Below are 26,718 nucleotides of genomic sequence, written 5' to 3' on the forward strand. Positions count from 1 at the left end.
TTCCCCGACCGCAGTGAAAGCAGCTGAGGCGTCCTGTAGTAGAAAGTGTGCAGCTTGTGTTGAGAGCGCGGACAGGCGGCGGACCAACCAACAGCAATCCGCGCCCCCGTCCCCCCCTGAGTTGCCCCTCCCTTCGTCCCCCTAGAAGGAGTCCCCCGCACCCGCGCACAGCCCAGACTCCAGAGTTCAGTTGTCATCTGGACGTGGCTGAGAGTTGACGTGTAGCTCTCTCCCGGGAACCACCTGTGAACACGCTGCATAAACAAACCTATACGAACCATCACCATATTGAATCAGGAAGATAGTACCGCAGTGAGGCTTAGCAGGACCTACCCCCATGTGCATCCTAACCCTCAGTACAGCAGAAGACACTATAAGTAGGATACGCGGTGAAGACCCACATCCAACCGCAGGACGCTGAGGAAACAAACAAACGCAGACGGCCTACATCACCGCCGCCTTCAGGAACTCTCTGTGGGTGAATGGAAGTGCAAAGAACACCCAAGAACAAACATTATAACACTGAGTGACCCGCATATGTTTAACTAAAGGACTCCATACCCTGACCCGCATAGACTTTTTATTCCGATTTCTACACCTTCGCCTGCTCAGTGGTTCGAAGCCCGTGTCGAAGCCATGAATCTGAGGCGCCTCAACGTGTTCAGCAAGGAGACTAAGGCGATAGGGTGGCTGCGGCATGTTCTCACCGGCATCTCCGTGTTCCTATTCGTGAGTTTTATTTAATGTTTTTTTGTGATGTTTGTGGTGTGTGTGTGTGTGTGTGTTGTACTGTATGTGTTGTACTGTGTGTGTGTGTGTGTGTGTGTGTGTGTGTGTGTGTGTTGGGCAGTAGTAGTAGTAGCAGAAGTAGTTAGTTAGTTAGTTATATTGCTACTAGTGAGGCTGACCTTGTTTCCAGATTACCACGCACCAGATTTCTCATTATTTATTACCTTAACATGAAAACAATAATACATATCCCTTTACAAATGCCCAGTAATTACCATGCCAGCACCGCCATGATCACCAACCTTACCACCACCACACCCCATCATCTTGCATCAGTAGGCGCCACCCCATCCTCCTAATGCACTGCTATCATCATCAACGCGTCTACTACTACACTTTGCACCTCGCCCATCCCACTGCTCAATCTTCACCCCAGCCACTATGGATAGGCTACTCTTACGTTCATAAATACGTAAATACATAGGCGACATACATAAGTACATACGTAAGCACATACATACATATATATACCTACATACATACGTAACTACATACATACATAGCTACATACATATATTGCTACATACATACATACATACACTGATACATACATACATACATGCATACATACATAGACTACTTACACACATAATTAGACAAGTATACATTTGCCTTACTGTAACTAGCCTAACTAAAATGTTTGATAATGATTACGTGCATGCCTGGACACACACACACACACACACACTCGTCGACCACCTGGCCCGCTGTATAGGAACGTGAGCGCCACCGAGGTATGTGGAGCAAGATTTTTACTGGTGTTGACTAGCGTGCATGCGAGTGGTTGGTAATGAGGAAAAGAGTCAATCATCCTGTTTACCGAGTCAGCGCCGTTCAAACAAGGCCGCGCGTCACCTGGCTCACTCCAGTTGGCACCCCACTTCCCGCGACCCATCTGCCACATGCACGATAATTACCGCAGGTTGTCTTGCTTCTATCATGTGTAATAACCTGCACCAAGAGAGTTACTGAAGAAGATTTCGTGGTTTATGTCACACACACACACACACACACACACACACACACACACACACACACACACACACAAGCGGGTGCATTGGGCTTTAAATCTGAGTGACACGTATTATTGTTAGGTAATGTCCCTCAGCTCCCTCGTCTGTCCTGTGTAAGAAGTGGTCACAGATGCGGGTCAGTTTTTGTTGGACGAAAGAAACACACACACACACACACACATACACACACAAATCTCAGGTAGCCTTCTTACGCACACCATCACTGTCTGTTATTTGTAGGCGTGAGGTTCTTGCAGTTTCATCCACACTTCAGGCCTTCAGTGGGCCAACATGAACTCCACAATACACGTTTGTCGCCGATGTTGTCGTCTTCTGTTGCTTTTAATATTAACGCCGCCGTACCTCTTCATGAAAAAAAAGACAAAAAAAATCTGTTGGTATCATATTGTAAATATTACTACTGCAACCTAGACCGATTCTATCGACTGACGCCGACCAAGCCGGCCTGTCGACGAGGTTTTGCGTGCCTCTGCAAGAAAGGCAATTTTAATCAGTCAAGATATAAATTCGTCCAAGCACCCGCCACCGATGATAATGATAATACGCCATGCAGTTGAACACACAGCCTCAGCAATAAGATAAGCAACCCAATGCACTACCAGCGAGTCAACATTTACTATTCACTCCATGGAAAACTCAAGTCCAGAGAGCCAGACAGGTGGTGCAGACGCAGCAGCAGCAGCAGCAGCAACGTGTTTTTTAAGTCACGCGGAACGTATAGCGGCGACGGTGGCGGAGGTGGTGGCGGTGGTGATGGTGGTCGGCTAACAGTTACGAGAGGAGACATAATGGCGAACATATCACTAACTATAACACCCGCAGAATGATGCTCCTGCCACTGACTTCCTGCAGCGTATCTGTCATTCAGGCTGACGGGGGACTGGATGTAATGATAGTTAGAAAGTAGCGCAAAGACCTACCTGTTGACAGCTAGTGAAAGGAGGAGGAGGGTGTGGTGGTGGTAGTAGGAGTAGTGGGATAGGATGACTAGGAGGTGGTGGTGATATAATAGAAGAAATAGGTGATAGATAGTATACACGAGTAGTATTAGAAGGGCTGTGAGAGGAAGAGGTGATGGTGTATGGGGAACATGAAGAAAAGAAGGAAGATGTAGTGGTGTAGGCATAAGCGAAGGAAATGTAAATACTATTGTAGTAATGTAGGAAAAGAAGAAACATACAGGGGAACAGAAAGGGAAAGAGGAGGAAGTGGCAGTGGATGAGTTTGTGTGAGTGTAGGATTTGTTTGAGGAAAAGGAGTAGGAGGAAGGAGAAGTAAGTAGTTAAAGAGGAGATAAGGGTGGCGTAAAAAGAAGAGGAGGGAAAGGAGGTATAGGAGAAGGAAGAGAATGGGGAGCTGCCGTCTTTACCATGAGGGAGTCGAGAAAGAGGAGGAGGAGGAGGCAGGGTAATACAGGAGGAGGAGGGAAAGGCAGTGTAAGAGGCGGAGGAGAAGGGGGAGCTCCCGCCTTTACTGTGTTACTGGGGCTGTTTTGGCGGTCACTGGCGGAACGGACCAGGTGCTGGGTAAGCTGGATGTGAACCTCGGTAAAGCTCGCCGGTTACTTGTTATGTCTGGTGTGACCGCAAGGAATGGCCCAATGGCTGCTTAGCGTACGTATTGCCACGGACGCCGTTATATATATGTTCTCGCCGGAAGGAATGGGTTTTGGGGGTCCTTGTATATATAGGTATGGGGACGTTCTGTACATGTGCTTTCTCTCGTCTAAGGGTTATGTGTGAGGAGGTTTAAGTCTGATGTATAAGCAAAGGAAATGGAAGTGTGATGTAGGAGGAGAAGGAACAGAAGGAGGTGAGGGAGTAAGAGAGGAAAGGGAAGGTGCGTGAGATGTAAGTCTGATATATAAGCAAAGGAAATGGAAGTGTGACGTAGGAGGAGAAGGAATAGGAGGAGGTGAGGGAGTAAGAGAGAAGAAAGGGGAGGAAGATAACAAGGAAGCGTGTTTCGTATGTGTGCTTTTTCTCGTGCGGGTTGTGCGTGAGAGGTAAGTCTGATGATAGGCTGAGGAGATGGAAGTGTGATGTATGAGCAGAAGGAATAAGAGGAGAGAAGGAGGAGGAAGATAACGAGACATGTTTTGTATGTGTGCTTTCTCTCGTATATGGGTTGTGCGTGAGAACGTAAATCTGATACATAGGCTGAGGAGATGGAGGTGTGATGAACGAGCTGGAGGAGAAAGAGGTGTGGTATAGGAGTAGCAGAAGTAATAAGAGGTGTGATACTATATATAAGTAGGAGAAGGAATAGGAGGTGTCATGCAGGAGAAGAAGGAATAGGGGAAAGTGAGGGAGTGGGATAGAAGAAGAGAGAAAAGATATCGAGATGATGGAAGGAGAGTAGGAAAAAGGAATAGGTAGAAACAAATGTGAAGCAGAAACTAGTTGGACAGATAAATAAATAAATATATAGTACGAAAATAGGAGAAGGTGAGGGCACAGGAGAGAAGAAGGGGGAGGAAGATAACACGGGGGATGAAGTAAGGTGGGTAGGAGGAGAAAAAGAAGATAGAAACAAATTTGAAAAGGGAACTAGTTAGACAAATAAATAAATAGGCCTATATAGTACGAAAACGTGATCTGCAAGTGGAGTGAGAGAGAGAGAGAGAGAGAGAGAGAGAGAGAGAGAGAGAGAGAGAGAGAGAGAGAGAGAGAGAGAGAGAGAGAGAGAGAGAGAGAGAAAGCTGTATATAGGAGACATTTTATCTATATGTATGGCTTGCTGCAAGGGATGGGAGAGCTGGGAGTTACTTCGATAGATAAACAGGCAGATAGCAGCAAAGTGGAAGCCGAAATAGGAGCGGATGACACAGAATTAAAGAGGAGAACGGGGAGGAGGAAGAATAAGGGTTGTATTAGAAAAAGCAGGAGGAGGAAGAGGAAGAGGTGTAGCAGGAGGAGCAGGTAGAAGAGGAGGGATAGTGGTGGTATGAGAGGAAGAGGAGGTGAGGACGCTAAGAGGAAGAGGTGGTAGGTAGGAGATGCAAAGGAAAATATAGAGGAGTGCAAGGAATAGGAAGAGGAAGGGGCATAAAAAGGAAGAGGAAGAAGAGATAGAGATGTATAGGAATGGAAAGGGAGACAGAGAAAGTAAAGAAAAAGGAAGAGTTTATGAATGAAAAGGAAAAGGAAGAAGTAGGGATGTAAAAGAACAGCAAGAGGAGGTGGGAGTGTAAAAGTGTAATAGGAGAGAAAGAGGAGTTAGGGAACATGAAGGAAGAAGATGAGGACATAGAGGATACAAAGAAAAGAAAAAAAACAGTAGGCGAAGGAATGTAAAAAAAGAAAACAGTAAAGGGAGCTGAGGGATGCAAAGGAGGAGGAATAGGAAGAAGTAAACATAAGAACACAAGGAGTAAATTAGGAATGATAAGCAAGTAGGAAAGGAGGTGAAGTAGCAGGAGAAAATGAGAGAGAGATAAGGGGAAGTAGGAAGAGGGGAAGGAGGGGGACAGGCAGTATAGGAGGAGTTGGAGGCGAAGCTACCAGTATAAAGTGTGTTAGAAAAGTCAGAGTAAGTGAGGGATGATAAGCAAGTAGGAAAGGAGGTGAAGTAGCAGGAGAAAATGAGAGAGATAAGGGGAAGTAGGAAGAGGGGAAGGAGGGGGGCAGGCAGTATAGGAGGAGGAGGAGGAGGCGAAGCTACCAGTATAAAGTGTGTTAGTGCGCATGGCCCGTGTCGTGTATATTGTCTGGCCGCAAGGGTTGGGCCGGCGCGGTTGGGGGTTGAGTTAATCTGCCTATGGAAATGAGAAGGGACGGGCTGACACAGAAACGGGCAAGGAAGTAGGCTGATCAAGAATGGGCCTATGTGGGTGTGTCTTTTGCTGTGGGTTTGTCTGTTTGTTGTATTGTAAAAGGGCGGTGTTGATAAAGGGATGGTAATGGTGGTGGTGGTGGTGGTGGTTCTTTATTTTCCTGTTTCTTTTATTATTCTGTCCTGTTTTCGTAAATACTGATACCGTTGTAGTAGTAGTAGTAGTAGCAATGACCACAAACTCAGATATAATTGCAATGCCAGCTTAGTTTCACATCTGTTAACGATTTAAATTAACATGACAGCCAAGTTTACCATGTGTTAGAGAGAGAGAGAGAGAGAGAGAGAGAGAGAGAGAGAGAGAGAGAGAGAGAGAGAGAGAGAGAGAGAACATAACTGGACTCAGACCGCAGCGGGCGAAGGTCACGTGTCTGCTGGAGTGAAAACCGAGAAAGTGCTTCATAAACAACAGCGTTATAAATAATGATACTAATAATAACTACTACTACTACTACTACTACTACTACTACGGGTGGTGGTGGTATATTATCACATCCATGAATACTTATATTTTATCAGCATCTTCTTCTTCTTCTTCTTCTTCTTCTGTTACTTTTTTTTGTGATCATGACTTACGCTTCTTTGAGTGTTGTCATAGAACTCCTCCTCCTCCTCCTCCTCCTCCTCCTCTTTCCCCTCCTCCTTTCCCTCCTCCAACCTCTTAACCTACTCTTCTTCTTTCTCATGCAACTTTATATACAACACCTTACAAGAAATATAGTATCCTCCTCCTCCTCCTCCTCCTCCTCCTCCTCCTCCTCCCTCAACTCCTCAAGCTTTACCTGAGTGACTGCTCTGTTGAATCAGCCAGCACTCCGTTCCCCGCCACTCCGCACACTTCACTCCGCACTGACATGGTAACAGTAACGCTCTAACCTCACGAGAAGAGAGAAAAAAAGGAGGAAGTGGTAACAATCGAAGTTAAAAGGTGAATGAAAAGTTCGATTCCGTCTCCGTATGGCCTTATGTTACTGTTATTTTTGTTTTCGTTTTTTATAAGTTCTTTTTTGCGTAATGTATCGTTTATTTGTCTGTCTTCCCACGAGAGAAAAATAAAACAATAGAAATACAGAGGAAAAGGAGAAGGAGGAGAAGGAAGTAGTTATGAAAGTAGAAGAGAAGGAGGAGAAGTTGAAATTGAAAGGAAAGGAGTAGAATAAGGAGGTGGTGGTGAATAAGGACGAGAGAAGGAGGTAAAATGTACGAGGAGGAGGATGTGAGGAAGGAGATGATGGTATAGGAGGGAATCAGCGAAGAGGAGGGTGTGATGGTTGTGTAAGAGGAGGAGGAGGAGGCATATGATCCGAGGTTACATGATATTTCGATTTGATTGTGTTAATGTCTCGAATTTTTGACCCATTTTCTTTATTTTACTGAGAGAGAGAGAGAGAGAGAGAGAGAGAGAGAGAGAGAGAGAGAGAGAGAGTAAGTAAGTAAGTCAATCAGTCACTCCGTCAGTCTTCACCTTGGCAAATCCAGCTGAGTTTGCAGAGAGGAGAAAAAAACCACTCTGTTGCACTTGATGGTACATACTTAGGCCACGACGCTGCCTCTCGGTCAATATATGCTCAGCAGAAGACGTACGTACCTCTGGAAACGGTCTTGATTTGCTGGCCGTGTAAGCGTGAGGTCGTGTAGTTACTCTATGAACCAAAGCTTTCTAATCGGGCAAACACAGAGACGAGGCCTTGATAGTGTTATTTATGGTGAAATTAGCAGTCGTGAACGTGTTGATGTATGATTTGTGTGGTGATAAATGATTGAAATATTTTGTTTTATAGATAAATATGCGGACTATTGGAGGAGGGAAAGTTTTTGATCGGGTAAATACGTATAGAAGAGAGATATTTTAATGATGGAGATAGATATATGTTTACCGTGTCAGTGTATATTAATTGAATGTTGATTTATGACGAGTCTGTTCCGCTCAGTGCTTAGACATATTATAGTTTGCTGCACGAAGAGGGACTTTCTAAAATCCAAATGGTTAACAGGAATACGAAGCCATGTATTTTATTGATGAACTTAATTATGTTCAGCGTGTTGGTGTATAGTACTAAATGAATGTTGATTGATTGATCGTTTATTGTTGCAAGTAAACAACAAAGGAGAAGGGAGGAGCATGCCATCCCAACCCCCAGGCAGTACAGAGTGTGATTATACAACTAAGGATACATGTGGAAGTAACACCAGGAAACTAAAAAGATACAGTGGTAGGGGACAAGTGCTGTTAATCAATGACGAATATGTTCCGCTTAATAATTATATATATATACTTTACGATGATGAACTTTGTAATTGAGTAAATATAGGAATACGAAGCCAAGTATTTTAATGGTAGTGGCTGCAACAGTAAACGCATCGCTTCACATTCCACTTAACGATGCATATCTTCTCTTGTGAAGGTATCAACAGGAATTTTATAAGGCAAGATAGGAGGATTTTTGATCTTGTAAACATAAACCGAGGCTAGCTATTTCGTGGGTGATGTTAGCCAGGATTAAAATGTTGTTTTGTGTGTAATTCAGTGATGCGCATGTTTTGGTGTACGGTAGAAGGCGTGTACTGGAAGAGGTGATGACTTATAATGCGGTAAACAGGTATAGAAGGTGAGAAGAGGGATGTGAAGGAAAAAAAGGTGAGGGGAGTATACGGATGAACGCCTCGGTGTTAATCTTTTTGGTCTTGTAAGTCTTCGTGTATCAGTTGTATGTTTTTTAAGGGGGGAATGATTTTATTGTGTATTGCAAATAAGACCTAAACAGTCCAGACGTTCATATAAGGCGAGGCATTACGTGGGTGAAGGTACTGTACCGTACTGACAAATGTGCTCTGTGTGTGTTGCCCGCTATTAATTCGCGTATCAGTAGTATATCTTTTTTAGGGGGGAATGATTTTGTTGTGCATTGCAAATAAGACCTCTTCTAAAACAGTCCAGACGTTCGTATAAGGCGAGGCATTACGTGGGTGAAGGTAGTGTACCGTACTGACAAATGTGCTCTGTGTGTGTTGCCTGCTGTTAACGGTACAGCTGTTTTGTTTTGTGGGGAGCTGTGCGAATTACAGCAAGATATGAGGCTTTCTAATCGGGTAAACATGAGCATAAGGCGCGATCTCGTGGGTGGCGTTAGTTCTGATAAACGTGATGTTCTGTGTGAGTTACGTGTTTGGCTAACGGGGAAGGAGTACTGTTCACGGGTAGATATCGCACGTGCTGCTAAGAGGGAAGCTTTCTGATCTGGTAAACATGTATAGAGTGAGATATTTCCTGGCGATGAAGATTAATCGGTTTGTTGTCTTTGGCGTGTAAGGAGAAGATGGTAGTGGTGTTGGCAGTACATTTTGTTTGGTTTTGTGTGTAAATATGCGGAATAGGCAAATGGAGGAAGTTTTCTGATCTGGTAATGTATGGAGTGAGATATTTCGTCGGGAATGAAGATTAATCGGTTTGTTGTCTTTGGCGTGTAAGGAGGAGGAGAAGATGGTAGTGGTGTTGGCAGTACATTTTGTTTGGTTTTGTGTGTAAATATGCGGAATAGGCCAATGAAGGAAATTTTCTGATCTGGTAATGTATAGAGTGAGATATTTCGTCGGGAATGAAGATAAATCGGTTTGTTGTCTTTGGCGTGTAAGGAGGAGAAGATGGCAGTGGTGTTGGCAGTACATTTTGTTTGGTTTTGTGTGTAAATATGCGGAATAGGGCAATGAAGGAAATTTTCTGATCTGGTAATGTATAGAGTGAGATATTTCGTCGGGAATGAAGATAAATCGGTTTGTTGTCACTGAAGTGTAAGAAGAAGGAGGAGGAGAAGGAGGTGGTGGTAGTAGTGGTGGTACATTTTGTTTGCTTTTATGTGTGAATATGGGAAACAGTGCAATAGAGGAAGCTTTCTGATCTGGTTGACATGTACAGAGAGGCGCGAATCTCGTTGGTAATAAAAATAAACCGGCTTCTTGCCTTTGGAGTGTTAAATGACGGTGTGCACATTTTGTTTTGTTTTATAAGTACATATGTGGAATAAAGGAATCGAGGAAGTTTTCTGATCAGGTGGACATGTACAGAGAGGCAGGAAATTCGTGGGTAATGAAGATAAATCGCTTTTTTGACATTAGAATGAAAGGAGAAGGAGGAAATGGTAGTGATGATACAATTTGTTTTAGGTGTAAATATACGAAATAATGTAATCAAGGAAACTTTCATATCAGGTGGACATGTATAGAGAGGCAGATATTTTGTGGGTAATTAAGATAAATCGCTTTGTTACTATTGGAGTGAAAGAAGGAGGAAATGGTGGTGGTGATACAATTTGTTTTAGGTGTAAATATACGAAATAGTGTAATCAAGGAAACTTTCAGATCAGGTGGACATGTATAGAGAGGCAGATATTTTGTGGGTAATGAAGATAAATCGCTTTGTTACTATTGGAGTGAAAGAAGAAGGAGGAAATGATGGTGGTGATACAATTTGTTTTAGGTGTAAATATGCGAAATGTGCAGTCAAGGAAGCTTTCTGATCAAGTGGACATGTATATAGAGAAGCAGATATTTTGTGGGTAATGAAGATAAATCGCTTTGTTGCCATTGATGTATAAATTCACGGTGCATTTGATTTTATTTTGTATGTAAATATGCAGAATAGTGCAATCAAGGAAGCTTTCTAATATATAAATACAAGGCATACTGCAGATATCTCGTGGGTGAAAGTATTAATAACAAAGCTGCTGTTGTCTTTTTGTGAATGGAGTGTTGATGAATGACGTTGATTATAAGAAGATAAAGGGAACACTGCAATCAAGGAAGCTTTCTAATTTACGTACATATAGGGCGTAATATTTCGACGGTGGAGTTCGAAGTGAAAATTAATAAATGGCAGACGAAGGGAACACTGGAATCAGGGAAACTCTCAAATCCATGTACATATAAGACATAATATTTCAATGGCGAAGTTCGGATTTAATATGAATAAATAGTAGACGAAGGGAACACTGCAATCAAGGAAGCTTTCTAATCTATGTACATATAGGTCCCAATATTTCGATGGGGAAGTTCGAATTGAATATTAATGAACGGTATCTCTAATCGAAGGTGGAAAGTAATTTATCACGCTGGAGAAATAACTACCAATAGTATTCCACTCAAACCAGCAGAACGCCATATGCTAGACAGCCGTACATACAATCAATATACAACCACACGACGTTCATTTCTCTAGCTAACGAAGTACATTCAATAGGAGGGTATCGGGACACCTCTCCTCCCGAAATTGACCTCTCTTTCGGCCACCTCTTTGTATTCTTTTTAGGAGCAGCGAGTAGCGGGCTTTTTTTTATTATTGTTTCCTTTTTTTGTGTGCCCTTGAGCTGTCTCCTTTGTTGTAAAAAAAAATATATATTAATGAGTTACAATGATTATCCTCTCACGGTAGAAAGGCGAGACTAGGCAACTGAGGCCGGAATAGCTATTAATCATCAGCCAAGAGACAGAAGGATGTGAAAGTAGTTGTTATTGTCTTACTCGCAATGTAGAATTAATTACATGGCTTGGAGTTGGCGGATCGAAACACAAACATCCTGAGTATCTATTGGCTAACGTGACACGAGGGAAAACAGGGAGACACAAGATAAATGAGTTAAAATTGTAACGTAAAATCAATTCAAGGAAAGAAAGTATATGTCAACACGGGATGATCTTACCAAAAAATAAATGAACGGATGACTGTGAACCTGAATAAGCGTGTTAGATAGATAGATAGATTGAATGATAGATAAGTAAGTGGATAGAGAGAGAAATAAATAAAAAAAGAATGAAAGAGTGATTGATTGAAAATCTGACAATGCTTTCGGCCACCTCTTTGGATTCTTTTTAGGAGCAGCGAGTGGCGGGCCTTTTTATTATTGTTTCCTTTTTTTGTGTGCCCTTGAGCTGTCTCCTTTGCTATAAAAAAAAGGAGCTGTGGGTATTTCCATAGATAGTTGTATGACCCTGGTGGTAGTAGGACAAAGCTTCTGTACCCTGAACGTGAAAGACACTCATAAGCACCTTTCGAAAATATATTATTAATTTATGTGAAAATCGACATGGCTGATACATCACGGACGCCGCTTCTCTCACAATCGATCACTACTATTTTGTTTTTAAGGTAAGCATTGTTATCCCAGACCTAGAGGCATGCTGCGCGCCTTCTGCCCACATTTGGTGCTATATGTATGGTCAATAAACGTGAGACTTTACTCCGCTCTGATTCCTCTCGGCTCACGTGGGAAAAGTTTGTTTATGAACGTGATTTTGTGACGCTGACCGACGTTTAGGAGAGTGCCGTGTGTGTTGGTGTGAGGGGGGGGGGGGGGCCGATTATTTATTTTTTATAATTGTTTTTTTTCAAGGCTAGTGGTGGTGGGTTGCCTTCTTTCATGGTTTATTAAAGAGTGTCACGTATGTTGGTGTGGTGTGAGGGAGGGCGGGACGATTTATTATTATTTTTTTTATGACTAGTGGTGGTGGGTTGCCTTCTTACGTGGTGTATTAGAGAGTGCCGCGTATGTTGGTGTGGTGTGAGGGGAGGTTACGATTTTATTTTTCCTGGCACTTGTTGGGGGTTTCCTTCCCACATGAATATTACTTTCGTTTCCTGGGGTTTTAGATTTATTCATTTGTAGGAAACGTCACAGCTCGAGGAAAGGGCGACTCTTACTTGCGGTCGATTATATTACACAAGTTGTTATTTGTTGATACTTCGTTATTGATGTTTTTATTTGTTGTTATTTTTAATGTTTTTTCTGTCGTTTTATTGTTTTGTTTTTGTGCTGATGTCTAGGTGTTTGTTGTGGTGATGTTTTTATTGTTTTTGGTGATACTATATTATTGGCATTTTTATTTGTTGTGATGTCTACAGCCCTAGAAGTCAGACGCCCAATAACTGTGTGACTTGTGGTGCTTTGATCGCCTTGCACTGGATGATGAAGTGGACAGAGTAGCGTAGAGCGTGTTTCGCTCTCAATCCTGTTTGCCAGATCCTTGATTGTTCTTGTGGTGCATTAATTGTTGCATGTTTTGTTGTGAAACCGATGGAGTATTATAAAGCCATGTTTCGTCTAAAATCTTAGGAGCAATTCACAACATTTTTATTTTTTTTCAATGCATAAATCGTTGTGCGTTTGATGCAGGACAAAAGTCTTGAAGCAAACAGTCCGTATTATAAGAAAAGTGAGGTTAAGTGTGGTACACGACCTTAAGTAACGAAATTTAGATGATATTGTCATCTTTAATACAGATCAAATCATACCACGTTAATAAATCGTGTTCGCACAAACAACTTTCTTTACCTAGTCACCCTTCACTCTGACTCCCTTCGGCACAGGTGGTGCAGAAACTTTCAACAAGGAAGTCAAGCACACGCCTCGCAGGTGTCACATGAGGCTTCGTTCAGCAGGCGCAGACGCAATGCCTGGTGGCGGCGCGGCCGCAAACTGTCTGAACTGTGGCCAAGACAGTTAATAACTATCCCTTCAAAACACCATTGGGAAGGCAGAATTATTCGACTGAAGACGAATTTTAATAGATTATATATATATATATATATATATATATATATATATATATATATATATATATATATATATATATATATATATATATATATATATATATATAATGACAATAAGTTCAGCAAAGATGGATTCCGGTAGATGAATGAGTTCTAATAACAAAAGCTGTACTGGTGTTTACGTTCAAGCAAGGTTGGTCGCTGAGGTTTTAAGGCTAAGGGAAGATGACCTGAAGGAATCAAAATTTCATGAATTATTATATAAATAAACTAAAGACTAATTTCTTGTAGACAATAATTACTAATGACAGAGGACCAGAGGCTATGGGTGTGAACAAGGATCCGACCTTTAAAGGGAATTGATCCTGTACTAAGCCACAAAGCACCAAACGGAAGACAAAATGAGGAAAATAAAGACAGTCTTCCGGTAGATGAGCTAATGATAGAAGTACGTGCGTAAGCGTGTGTGCAGAGTCAAACAAAGAGATTAAGATTGAATGGAGCTGATAGTCTTGAACCTTAAAACACCAAAATGAGCGACAAAGTTAATTAAAGACGGATTTACGGCAGATGAACCTGTGCTACTGGTCGCGGCGCGTGCACAAAGCTGGACGCAGAGAGACCTTCAAGACCTTCAAGTACACACGCAAACAAAAGAGCGATAGCCGGATGGAGAAGAGAAAAGAGCAAGCACCGATAAGCAAACACGCTACACACACAAAGGCCCGCGAGCGTGTTGGGAGAACGTGAACGCATCAAGAGGACATGGGGCGACTTTCGCTGTGTCGTTCTGTTCCGCTAGGGGGCGTGGGACGGCATTGTTTGGAGGGAGAAAGCTGGCGATGGGAGGCTCCTGAAATGACTTGAGAAATGGGATGCCGAGGGAAAAGTCACCACAGATCATTCAGGCCGTGATAATATGCAAAAAGAAGAGTACTTAAGCAAAAGAAGTCAATTTAAGCAAAGAGAAATGTGTAACTGGCGATGCGAGGCTCCTGAAGAGACTTGAGAAATGGGTTCCCGAGAGAAAAGTCACCACAGATCATTCAGGCCGTGATAATATGCAAAAAGAAGAGTAGTTAAGCAGAAAAAAAGAGTAGCTAAGCAAAAGAAGTAAATTTAAGCAAAGAGAAATGTGTAGCTGGGCACAGCATGAGTCATATATCACGGCAGCCGTTTCAAATAAAATTCGCCTGCGCCACTAACGGACTAGGGTCGCCCAAGAGGCCCCTCGAGACGGCCTACCGGCGCTATATGCAGCACTTAAAAAATAGAAAAAAACTATCGCAAGGTTCTACAAGAGTGCGGGTCACGACTCTTCTCAAATAGATGAAAAAAAAAAAAACAGAGGGGGGAAGGCACTCGGCTTAAATTATTAGGAAGAGTCTCGCAAACGGGTCATGAGAACGATTCTTCTTTCTTCTTCTTCTTCTTCTTCTTCTTCTTCTTCTTCTTCTTCTTCTTCTTCTTCTTCCTCTTCCTCTTCGTTTAACGCCCTTATTTTCCCTTGTGAGGTTGGACGGACAGATGAAGACGACGTCGTGAGGGAACTTCTAATGATCAAACAATCGCAGGAAGGAAAATTTGCAGAACATTGATTTATCGCGACCCGGCGCTGGATCGTGACCCGGACCTTCTAGAACCCGAGCAACCTGGAGGTGGAGGAGGTGGTGGTGGCGTCTGTTTACCCGTGGTGGCGGCAGCAGCTGGAGGAGTCTTGAGGCCGCATATGTGTGGCCGGCGTCGTCTGTATACATTAGGGTGATATTTTTCGTCCCGCGCTGGTAATTGCTCGAGAGACGCCAGGCCTGACATACGCCGCGTGCACCTGTTGGAGAAACCTGGCAGAGAGAGAGAGAGAGAGAGAGAGAGAGAGAGAGAGAGAGAGAGAGAGGGACTCCACTCCACTTAGTCCATTCCCATGCATCAGCCTCACGGAATGCGATGTGCGTTTTCTTTTCTTTTTTTTTACGGTAAAGACAACCGGCTAAAATCTCCAAAAGAAAAGAAAATGTAATATCCTTCTGTCATAAAGAAAGACAAAGTGGATGTTATGCGGTATATTATCTACTTTTTTTTCTCGTTTTTCGTCCCTCGCGTGACTGTCTCCTCCATCATCGTCTCCGTGCTTTCATGCCTCCCTGCCTCCATCACGCACATGTCAGCTCTCGGGATACGATGGACAAGAAGACATCGCCGCCAGATTACTCAAACGTCGTATTAATCTTTAGCAGCAATTTTGTGTCTGATTTGTCTTTTTTGACCCGTTATTCTAGGCGAGGTTAGTTGATTATGTTACATTTTTATTTAATTTTTCACGACTGGGTTTGTAATATGTGGACTCAACTCTCAAAATCCAACACTTCTATAGTGAAACCAAAGTGTCGAGTCCGTTTTGGCGTTGGTTCCTGCGGTCCATTTCTCCCCTCAGCTCTACCACACAGTCCCAACACCTACTTTTTTCCTCTCATATGTTACCTATAGCTTACATATGAGAGGAAGGGATAGGTGTTGGGACTGTGCGGCAGAGCAGAGGGGAGGAAAGGACCCGCGGGATCTTACGCCAGACCGGCCTCGACATATTTGGAAGACTATAACCAACTCTGTCAAAAACTGGAATAAGAAACACAAAGTAGTCAGTGTGCTGTACACGGGAGGGGCAGGGTATTATTGCTCTTGTTGGTGCATAGGGCGTGTAGTACTTTGATATAAACTTTCCTTTCCCCTCTTAATTTTTTCCCTGTAGTTTTCCTGTTATTTGAGTCGCAATAATTCACGTTTCTGTCTTTTGATCACAACTAAAGAGATCTCACCGAGCTTATACCTGTCCACAACCCCATTCCTTCTACTACTACTACTACTACTACTACTGCTACAATCATAACCATTACAGATAACGCCACAATATATTACCCTCTAAAAAAGTGATAAATCATACTGTAGACGTCCTTCCAACCAACGTAAACCAAAGCTAAAAAGCAGCAAAACAAACCAAGAACCAACAATTAACCCGCACGTCAAGAAATAACTCTAAAAAAATAATAAACCAAAAAGCATAAAAGCATTACCACCGACACCATCATTTTCTAAGCAAAAGCAACTAAGGCAACCAAGAACCTCGCATCCACACGTGTGAAGAAAAAAAAACTTTAAAAATTAGAGAGAATAATAAAACAACAACCACGAAACTCATTACCACCGACACCCCGTTTTCTTTGAGGCTCCACCGCTAACAACAACAGCTCGCTAATGAAGGAGCGTCTATTAAGTTCGCACTGCCACCGCCACCACACAAGGGCAGCACACACGACACGCAGGGAACACATGGTCTCGGTCAAGTGTGTGTGTGTGTGTGTGTGTGTGTGTGTGTGTGTGTGTGTGTGTCAACGTGCTTTATTCTCGTTTTGTCTGCCTTTTGGCCTTAGTGGTTTGTGTATGAATGTATGACGCTGTTGTGGTGTAAAAGAGGGGGAGGTCAGTGGTGGGGGGGTGATGGTGGTGGTTGTGGTGGTGGCTGTGGTTTACTTTGGTGTTCAGATTAATAATGAGGAGAACAGCTGCCCGCCTCGCTCTCTCTCTCTCTCTCTCTGGGGTAGGCGGTGGCTGAGTGGTAGCGTGCTGGGCCCACATTCACCGCGTGATGGACGACTCGGGTTCGAATCCCCACGCTACTACCTCGGATTTTTCAGTCACCGCCGAGTGGCTTAAAACTACCTACATGCTGTCCCGAAGACCATCTGTGTAATTCTCTCTCTCTCTCTCTCTCTCGTTAGGCCTCAGTGAAGAGTGATATCATAAACCGCTGGAAGATATTATAGTTTGTACAGCGAGGCGTTCCGTTCTGTTCCGCTTCACACACCAGCGGCCTCATAAATACGGGCTGTAATTTACTATGTATGAAGTTTCACCTTTACTTAGGCTGGCGTAGCTTGATGATGATAATGGTGATGATGATGATAGCTACTTACCCGCCGCTTTCCCTTGCAGTTATTAGGTAAATATTCGCATTATAAGAACATTAGACAAGAAGGAGGACGCGGTGATGAGTATGGCCGTATTTCGCGTAGACTTCGCCACCTTCTTTCTCCTCTCATCCATCTTACTCAGCCTTCTTTCTCCTCTCATCCATCATTTCTCAGCCTTCTTTTTCCTTTCTTCCATCATTACTCAACCTTGTTTCTCCTCTCGTCCAGCGTTTACCAAATTATCGAACTCAACATTTAAACGTATCAGACTCCCATTTCGACTACTTTCCAAGGCCACAACAAAGATAAATCGGGTATTCATGGGTGATTCTCCTGTTCAGGGTGCGGAAGTCATGTAAAACTATCACCAGGGTCACAAAACAGTCCATAGAAATCCCAACAACGTATACGAGAGGGCTTACATTTCTATCCACATAAAGAAGCACACGTACGGGGATAATGACTCTGTTCCTCTCATAAAACTGCCTCTCAATCTCCTTTCTCCTCTCATCGTGTCTAAAGTGTAGGGAAAGTTATGATAAAAGCAGTTTCTATCCACTTAAAGAAGCATGCACACGCGTAAAACTGCCTCTTAACCTTCTTTTTCCTCTCTTCCTGCCTCAAGAGTAGAAAAGTTATGATAAAGGCAGAGTTTATATTCACTTAAAGAAGCACGCACACAGAGATAACCGTTCTTCCCGTAAAATTGCCTCTCAACCTTCTTTCTCCTCTCTTCCTGCCTCAAGAGTAGAAAAGTTATGATAAAGGCAGAGTTTCTATCCACTTAAAGAATCATGCACACAGAGATGACCGTTCGTCGCATAAAACTGCCTCTCAACCTTCTCTCTCCTGTCATCGTGCCTCAAGAGTGGAGAAATTTATGAAAAAAAGCCGAGTTTCTATTCACATAAAAAAGCATGCTGGAGCGGGACGACCATTCTTCGCATCATGAAACTGCTTATATATTATTTTGTGTGGTACTGGAGTGGGGGGGAGGGTCGAAGTGGTGGCCGACTGGCTTTTTGTTTCATTCCAACCGTTTTCTTCCTCTGCAAATCACGTCTAGGAGGAAGGGAAACGAGTGGAAATACTAAACTCTCATACTGACAAAAGAAAGAAAAAACGGTGTGGTGTTTTGTCTGTTTTTATCCCATTCTCTCAGCTTTCCTCTTCTCCTCGTCGTGTCTAGAGAGTTAAGCGTGGGGGAAAAAATGGACGCAGGGGGGGACAATGCTTAATGGTGGCTTGTTTATTTGTTTTTATTCAATTACCTCTGCTTTCTTCCTCTGTAAATCGCGTCCAGAAGGAAGGGAAAGTTGTGGAAACGTTAAAACTCCTTCGGATCTGAAGGTAAACAACAACGCGGGGGACAGTGGTGCTGAGCGGTACTTCGCATAAACAGTAATTTTTTTTTTCTGGCCCTCCTTGTGGTTTGGATATTATCATTCCATTACCTCCGCTTTCTTCACCCGCTCTGCCCCTTCCGCCACGCTGTGTCTCGAGCGAAGGGAAGGGAAGGGAAGGGAAAGTTATGGCAAATGTTATACTCTAATGAGCGCAATTTCTCTCAAGGGAAAGGGAGTGATGAGGGGGCGAGGAGGTGGTGACATGATTTGCATTACCGTTCATTATGTTACTGCTCAGGAGAAAACTTTTGCCCTCCACACTAATTTGGGAGAAACTACCCTATTGGTGCATGGGCCGTCTTTCGCACTTTCACTGACGTTATTACTGGTGTTGAGCGTCTTTCCTTTCACTGATTGGCTCCTTCGCCCGCCATGAGAGGGAGTTAATGGTTGGCGTATATAACTACGTGTCCACCAGCCCCGCGGCGTTCACGTTTTGGTAGTAATGTTTTACTTGCGTGACTGGACCTCCCTCATCGCCCTATGGAAGACAGGTTTAGCGTTGTTTTTTTTCGCCTACGTTTGGCTATAGCTCTTCGGCCCAGCTCCTGAACACTTATTGAATGTTAGATAATTGCCACTCCCTTTCTTTAGCTCCTCGTCGGCCTCCCTCAGTGCCCTCTAGAAGATATTTTTGGCGTTTTTTTGTGCCTTCATTTGGCTATTGCTCTCCAGTCACGCTCCTGAACACTCATTGAATTTTAGTTTATTTTAACCCCCATTGTATAGCTCTTCGTAGTGCGCCTCAGCACCTCTGAAAGACAATTTTAGTGTTTTTTGCTCCTATGTTTAGCTATTGTTCTCCAGCCCTATTCCTGAACACTTTTTTTTTAGATCATTGTGACTCCTTTTGTTTAGCTCTTCGTCGGCCACCTCAACACCCTCAGAAACATTTCACGATGCTATTATGAGACTTTTTTTTGCTTTTGTTGTGTCTTCGTCTGACTACCTTTCTCCGCCTCCCTCAGCTGTCAATGTACCTCAGACTATTTTTACGGTTGTGCAACTGCCACTGACCAGGTGCTTTTCGGCCCTCCCTCAGCGCTTTCATGTGTCTTCCAATTATTTTTTATATAACATGTGCTTTGGTGTCTACGTTTGATCGATTATATTATACTTTTCTGGCCCCCTCCGAACACTGTGACCGTTTCCGCGTTTGCGCAACTCGTATTGTTATCGTTCTTCAGCCCCCCTCAGCGCCTGTACGGCAGTCTTCAAACACTCAATGTTTCTACAGGAATGTTAGCGTCCGTGTAATCAACATCAACAGTTTTATTGTTTTTTTTTTTTCAAATCCCCTCAACACCCATAAGCGATTATCCGTAATATAAGACTGTATGACCTACGTAGTTGTATGTAATTGTGTTTGACAACCTTTTTCAATCACTAGTTTTTGTATAAGCTTAATGCAGCTAAAGCAACATTAAAAGCATACCCTGAATGGCTTGGCAATTTTGCTCACCCATGGAGCTGTTAGGCCCTTGTGGAGAGACTATCAAACACAAGGAGCTTCTCTGTGTCTTTTGGGAGGCAAGGTACCTCAGTCAGTATCCCAATGAGATCCATTTTCTTTTCTGAAAAAAAAATCTCATTTGGATTAGGATTATAAGGTTTATATTATTAAACATTTCGGGACCCATGCATTTATCAAGTAGGAGTTCTGGGCATTTACACGTGTAGTTTAATGAGCCTGATGGTAGTTTGACAAAGCCTCTGTAGCATGAACGTGTAAAAAAAATTCATGAGAATGCCTTTTACCTCCTTTTTGGCCTTAGAAAAATAATGTATGTGAGGCGGAAGCATCTAAAACATCGACCTTAGTCACCTCCTCAATACTTCTTCCGTATATGGTCTGTCTTGGCTGTAGAGGGACTAAGAACTACGTCAATAGGCCATATGATTGATGAAAGAGTTTGGCTTAAGTGTGACGCATTTCCATACATACCCTCGCCCGTCCCCTTCCCGCTCCTCCCCCCACCCCATCCCCCCCATTCACACTGACTGCCCCCCGGCGTAACAGGACCCTGGCGTCATATGGTCCTTTCTTTTCGCCAACCACTTCCAGGCCGCGGACAAGCCTCGCCGCCGCCTCAGCCTTCTGCTGGAAAAATTAGGAGGGCAAAAAGTCATGTCTATTGCGGTCAATTAAACGGGAAATATGAATACCTGCCGCTGGCCGATTCAGATGAGTGAGAATAATAATAATAAAAAAATAGTATGTAGACAAAATAAAGATAGTAAAATGAAAAAAAAAAAAATCATACTCCGGATATGGTTGAGTGAGTATGACTTGACTTTGGAGATGAATAGGAAAATAAAAGCAGATCGGCGAGGAAGAAAAAGAAGAAAAAAATATATATATAGCACAAAATACCAATAGTGTTTATCGCCATGCATTCAGCTGTAAAAAACAAAGCATCATAATAAGCGATTTTAGGGGAGAGAGAGAGAGAGAGAGAGAGAGAGAGAGAGAGAGAGAGAGAGAGAGAGAGAGAGAGAGAGAGAGAGAGAGAGGGGTAATAATTCCATAATCATAATATATGCGTCAGAAAATTAAACTTCATGTGATAATGCATGTGCGTGAAAATACTGTGTGGGTGTGGGTGTGGGTGTGGGTGTGGGTGTGTGTGGGTGTGTGTGTGTGTGTGTGCAGGTGGTGTGTGTGCTGCCTGTGTGTGTGTGTACATGGCCTGGGTTCTCGCCACCTCCATCACCGTCTCCCGCTTCCTCTCCGGCACACTGGTAAGTCAGACACCACCACCACCACTACTACTACTACTACTGCTACTACTACTACTGCTACTACTACTACTGCTACTACTACTACTACTGCTACTACTACTTTTTGTAACGCTGGCTTCTTTTCTATGTCAATCCTTAGTTGTTATTTTCTTTTCCGAAATATTCAGGTTAATGTTATGTTTTCAAATTAATGATATTGCTTTGTCATAATAAGCCTTCTTCCGTTTGTGTTCTATCTAATTTACTACTACTACTACTACTACTACTACTACTACTACTACAACTACTATATTTTTTTTCTGTAGTGTTGCAGATTCCTATATTTCTCAATAGTTACATATTTACTTACATTTACATTTAGTTTAGTTTTTCCCTCCATTTTCAGATTGTTTTTGTATTTGCAGCTGTGTGTGTGTGTGTGTGTGTGTGTGTGTGTGTGTGTGTGTGTGTGTGTGCTTGGAGTGCGGATCGCGAAGAGTACAAAATAACGGAACTGTTTAGCGACACGTAACGTAACGATGAGCGAAGTGAAGCGAGAGAGAGAGAGAGAGAGAGAGAGAGAGAGAGAGAGAGAGAGAGATGACTGTTACATCACCCAGACTCGCTTTCTAATCGTTCGTTCTATCGTTCATTACGTAAAACCGACGCACTTCTGGCATCAAAATTGAGCGTGACACTCCCGATCACTGACGCGACTCTTTCCTTTCACGGGTTTGTACTTTCGGTTTTATATATCGACATGGCTGATGGTTCCTTTCTTACATACCTTCCAAATTATCACAGAAATATAATAATTGTATCTTAGCTGACAGTTAGGTGAGAAGTTAATTAAATGAGTGTTCGTTCGTTCGTTCACACCTTCCAAATTTATATAGAAATAGGATAATTGTATATCTTGCCTGACATTGAGTAAAAAGTTAATGAAATGAGATTGTTATGAGATGATTTTAATGTAACTAGAATATCCGTTATCAGAGAAGCTTACAATACAGAGAGAGAGAGAGAGAGAGAGAGAGAGAGAGAGAGAGAGAGAGAGAGAGAGAGAGAGAGAGAGAGAGAGAGAGAGACGAGTCACTTATTCACATATCTATAGTGTAACGCAAACCTATTTAGACACACACACACACACACACACACACACACACACACACACGCAACACTGCACGCTACACTCACGCTCCGTTGAATGTGTCATGCGCTAATAAAATGAATGTTCGCGTCACTTGTGTCATCATTTCACCTATTGTTTTTCTTTTTCTTTTTTTCCCCCTTCCTGCATGTCATCTTTTATTATAGTGTGTGTCTGGCTCAGGACCTTCGATGTGCTCTTGCGAAAATAACCTCCTCTTCGATATTCATTTAATCGTTGTCGCTTGTTCTTTTCATATTATGCATCCTCATATTTTTTCTCCGTATAATCTTTCCCTCACTTTCGTTTCCTTCCCCATTACTCATTCGCCATTGTTTATATCAGTTCTTTCCTTTCCTTACTTCATTTTCATTGCATTTCTTTTTTTATTCAGTCATCCACTTTATTACCTTTGGCATCGTTGTTACGCGGTCTTTCTCTTCCGCATTTTATTCTCGTTTCCTTCCTCATTAGTTATTTACCTTTTTTTTTATCTGGCATCGTTATTACCAGTTTTTGTCGTCATCACTTCCATTTCGTTTCCTTCCTCATTCAATAATCAACCTTTTTTGTATACTTTTGTCATCGTTGCTACCCGTTATTTCCCTTCCTATATCCACTTTCTTTTCCTTGCTCATTCAATAGAGTAGCGGGCTTTTTTTTATATTATTGTTTCCTATTTTTGTGTGCCCTTGAGCTGTCTCCTTTGTTGTAAAAAAAAAAAATAATAATAATAATAATAATCACCTTTTTTAATGTTTGTCATCGTCGTTACCCATTTTTATTTTTTGCACTTCATTTTCGTGTCTTTCCTCATTCATTTATCCACATTTTTCTAATCTGCGTCGTCGTTGTTACCAGTTATTTTTCTTACACTTCACTTTCGTTTCCATACTCGTTGAATTAATCCACTATTTTATCTTCATCATTGTTGTTACCCATTCTTGTCTTCTGCACTTTATTTTCGTTTCTCTCCTCCATCTACATTTTTTTTTATGTCATCGTTGTTAATTTTCCTTACACTTCACTTTCGTTAACTTTCTCGTTCAAATTATCCTCTTTTTATCTTTGTCATCGTTGCTACCCGTCCTTATTTTCTGCACTTCATTTTCGTTTCTCTCCCCATTCATTTATCCACATTTTCTTTTACCTACATCATCGTAGTTACCAGTTATTTCCCTTACACTTCCCTTTCGTTTCCTTACTTGTTCAAATTACCACTTTTTTACCTTTGTCATCGTCGTAACAAGTCTTTTCCCTCCGCACTTCACTTTCATTTCCTCCTAAGAACCCCACCATCTCTCTGTGTAATGGCTGCAGCATCACGCTTCTTTTCCTCCCGCAGATCTTCACCTACAGCGTCCTGGGCCTCGGCCTCGTCTTCTTCATCACGGGCCTGGTGGGCTGGGTGGCCGGCGCCTCGGAATCCGTCTGCGGCCTTAGGCTGGTATGTGGAATGAGCCTTTGTTATTTTTTTCACGTCACGGCTTTGTCTCTCTAATGGTTTATTTGTCTCCATTCTAGCAAGTGTTTTCCTTTTACAGATTTTTTTTTTTTTACTTTGTCATTGTGTTGTTTTTCACCACCACCACCACTACTACTACTACTACTATTACTACTACTACTACTACTACTACTACTACTACTATTTTGTGTTTCCCTATGTGTTTACTTTCCAGTCTTATTATTTCAGTGTATGCTAAGGTTTCCCACGTCAATATACAAAGCTACAGTTAAAACCTTCGAGGCTATACTTATAAGTGAACTAATGCTTTAATATCACCTTTACTACTATTTTTATCACGAACCACCTTTGTAATACCCTGAGACCGTTCACACCCAGCGTCGCAGACTACCACTTAACGCTTGTAAAGGTGACTCAGTGCATGCCATGACAACAATGCAACCTCGAGAGAAGTTACCACACCATCGCGTGAACCGTCACCACCACAGCCTCGTCCAGGAAATGTGTTTGTGGTGAGGGGGCGTGAGACCTGTCATTGTTTATTGTATACAACTCTGCATTGAGGGCAATATTGTGCGATATTCCTGAGTGGACGCTTTTCTTTACTTTTGCTCACGTTCGGTGGAGTATACTACGTGTTCTGCGGTAGCTGAGTGTTGGGTGGTGCAACCATATCGTGCAAGACTGTCAACTATCTCGGAGACTGTAAAAATCTTAAATCCGTGTTGTATTCCCTTTACTTTCTCTGACAGTCTCCCATGCCTTGATATCTTGTGGTGTACCCATGCCTTGTTCTTCATACTCGTCTTGGAGTGACTCGGTTTATCTATCAGACCTCCCTCGCGATCTATTTCGAAGCTCCCATACTGTAGCAAGAGTTGTATGCCTCCCGCTGTCTAGTATTAATATTTGCAAAGAACTGACGACACATCCCTCACGATCTATTTCGAGGCTCCCATGCTGTATCAAGACTGTGCCTCCCGCTGTCTAGTATTGATATCTGCGAAGAACTGGCCACACGCTGAGTAGGTCTTTTTTTCACGTTCTTTGATAAACCATAACCTAGACTACGTGGGAAATACTGTAACGGGCTGCACAGGGTGGGTAGCTGGAAAAGGGCGCCTCCCCGAGAGAGAGAGAGAGAGAGAGAGAGAGAGATGATGTGAAAGTGTCAGTTGAGGCACCATGTGAGTCTGCATGTGAGTATTAACCAAACAGGCACTGATGTAACGTATGGTGGCGGTGGTGGTGGGTCGATCCTCCTCCTCCTCCTCTATCCCTCCCTCACCTCTACCTCTTCCTCCATCCCTTTATCTCCTCCCCCTCTTCATCCTCATCCCCTACCACCATGCCCTTACATCCTCCTCTTTTCTGCCCTGCCAATGCTGAAGGTCCCCCACCAGGAGATTACCCCTGTGATGTGACTTCTTTTTTTTATGAAATAGACGAATCTGAGAAATGAAACTGCCTTATAGTAAGCTAGAAGTATATAGAAAGAGCCACTAAACGTCTAATCTTTCAAATCAGGTATAGCTACATATATGTTTGATCCCTCTTGTCATTATTATTAGTGTTACTGGTATTTTTTTTTTTATTATTAGTGGTAGTGGGTAGTAGTAGTAGTAGTAGTAGTAACAATAACCCTTCATACATTTATCTTTCCGCCATAAACTTTAAGCATGGCTCCTAGAGTGCCTCCATGGTGTTGGTGTCTTTACTTCTGTGAGGTAATAATTAACTAGTGTTGTTTGTTTTTCAGTATCTGGCAATCCTGCTGCTTGCCGTGGCTGCTGAGATAGGCGGTCTGCTGGCCCTCAACATTCTGCAGACGAGGGTAAGGCTGCCACTGGGGTGCTTGCCATTTCACACGCGTCCTTCCATTTAGTACGCATGTTGAAAAACTGCTCGGATAAGTTGAACTGGCTTAAAAATAGATGGAGTGATGACTGTCGGAATAATGAAATAATGCTTATCTCTTTTTTTCTTTATCTGCTTGTCAGTGGGGGAGCCTGATTTTGCATCTTTAGCTGTTTTACTTATTTTATCTATTTTTTTATATTTCTATTTAATATATCTTATGTTTAATATTATTTTGTTCATCTATTTGTTTTTACCTTATACCTTCTTGTTTATTTATTTTATTTTATTTTATTCTTTATTTTATTTCTCCCCATAGCCATAGAGCCAGTCATCCCCCTAACCAACTCTATATGTAGGCTACATCATTAGGAGACAGATAATACACAGGCCATCTTATTCACAGCTGGACGACATCCTCCTCAATGGCTGGGCTGAGGTCAACCAAGGCACGCGCAACATTGTACAAAACAAGGTGGGTAGTATCCCCCAAAGACTCAGGAACTGTACTTGTATGTGTCTTAAAGAGGACATTTTTTTTTTACTGCAGTGTGACAAAATAAATGTTTAAAATGTTAATGTTTGTATAGAGCTTGAAGAATGAAGGGCATAAAAGAAGAGTGTCAAAGTAAATGTTTCAAATGCTTATGTTTGTACGTTTAAAGCTTGAAGAATGGAGGGCATAATTAAAGTGTGACAAAGGAAATATTTATGTTTGTACAGAGTTTGAAGAATAAAGGGCATATTTGAAGTGTGTCAAGTAAATGTTTCAAATGTTAATGTTTGAACAGAGGTTGAAGAATGAAGGGCATTATTAATTAAAATGTGACAAAGTAAATGTTTCAAATGTTAATGTTTATGTAGGTCTTAATGAATGAAGGGCATAATAAACTCTGTTCAAGTTTTGCAAAACTTATAATGAAGCAAAAATGAAATGTTTGTAATTAACTAACC

At 42.4% G+C, this 26,718-nt stretch overlaps 1 protein-coding gene across 1 annotated transcript in view; it reads left to right on the top strand.

Moving 5' to 3' along the window:
- Positions 1–177: 177 nt before the first annotated feature.
- Positions 178–26,718, top strand: part of LOC126985346 (tetraspanin-18-like) — a 30,251-nt gene continuing 3,710 nt past the window's right edge. The window contains exons 1-5 of the mRNA XM_050840106.1: positions 178–733; positions 21,225–21,313; positions 23,788–23,889; positions 25,667–25,741; positions 26,171–26,239. Coding sequence (XP_050696063.1) covers positions 637–733; positions 21,225–21,313; positions 23,788–23,889; positions 25,667–25,741; positions 26,171–26,239 — 432 coding nt within the window. The 5' untranslated portion in view covers positions 178–636. The remainder of the gene's footprint in view (positions 734–21,224; positions 21,314–23,787; positions 23,890–25,666; positions 25,742–26,170; positions 26,240–26,718) is intronic.

Source organism: Eriocheir sinensis, chromosome 5 (assembly GCF_024679095.1).
Source record: "Eriocheir sinensis breed Jianghai 21 chromosome 5, ASM2467909v1, whole genome shotgun sequence".
Classification (NCBI taxonomy): domain Eukaryota; kingdom Metazoa; phylum Arthropoda; class Malacostraca; order Decapoda; family Varunidae; genus Eriocheir; species Eriocheir sinensis.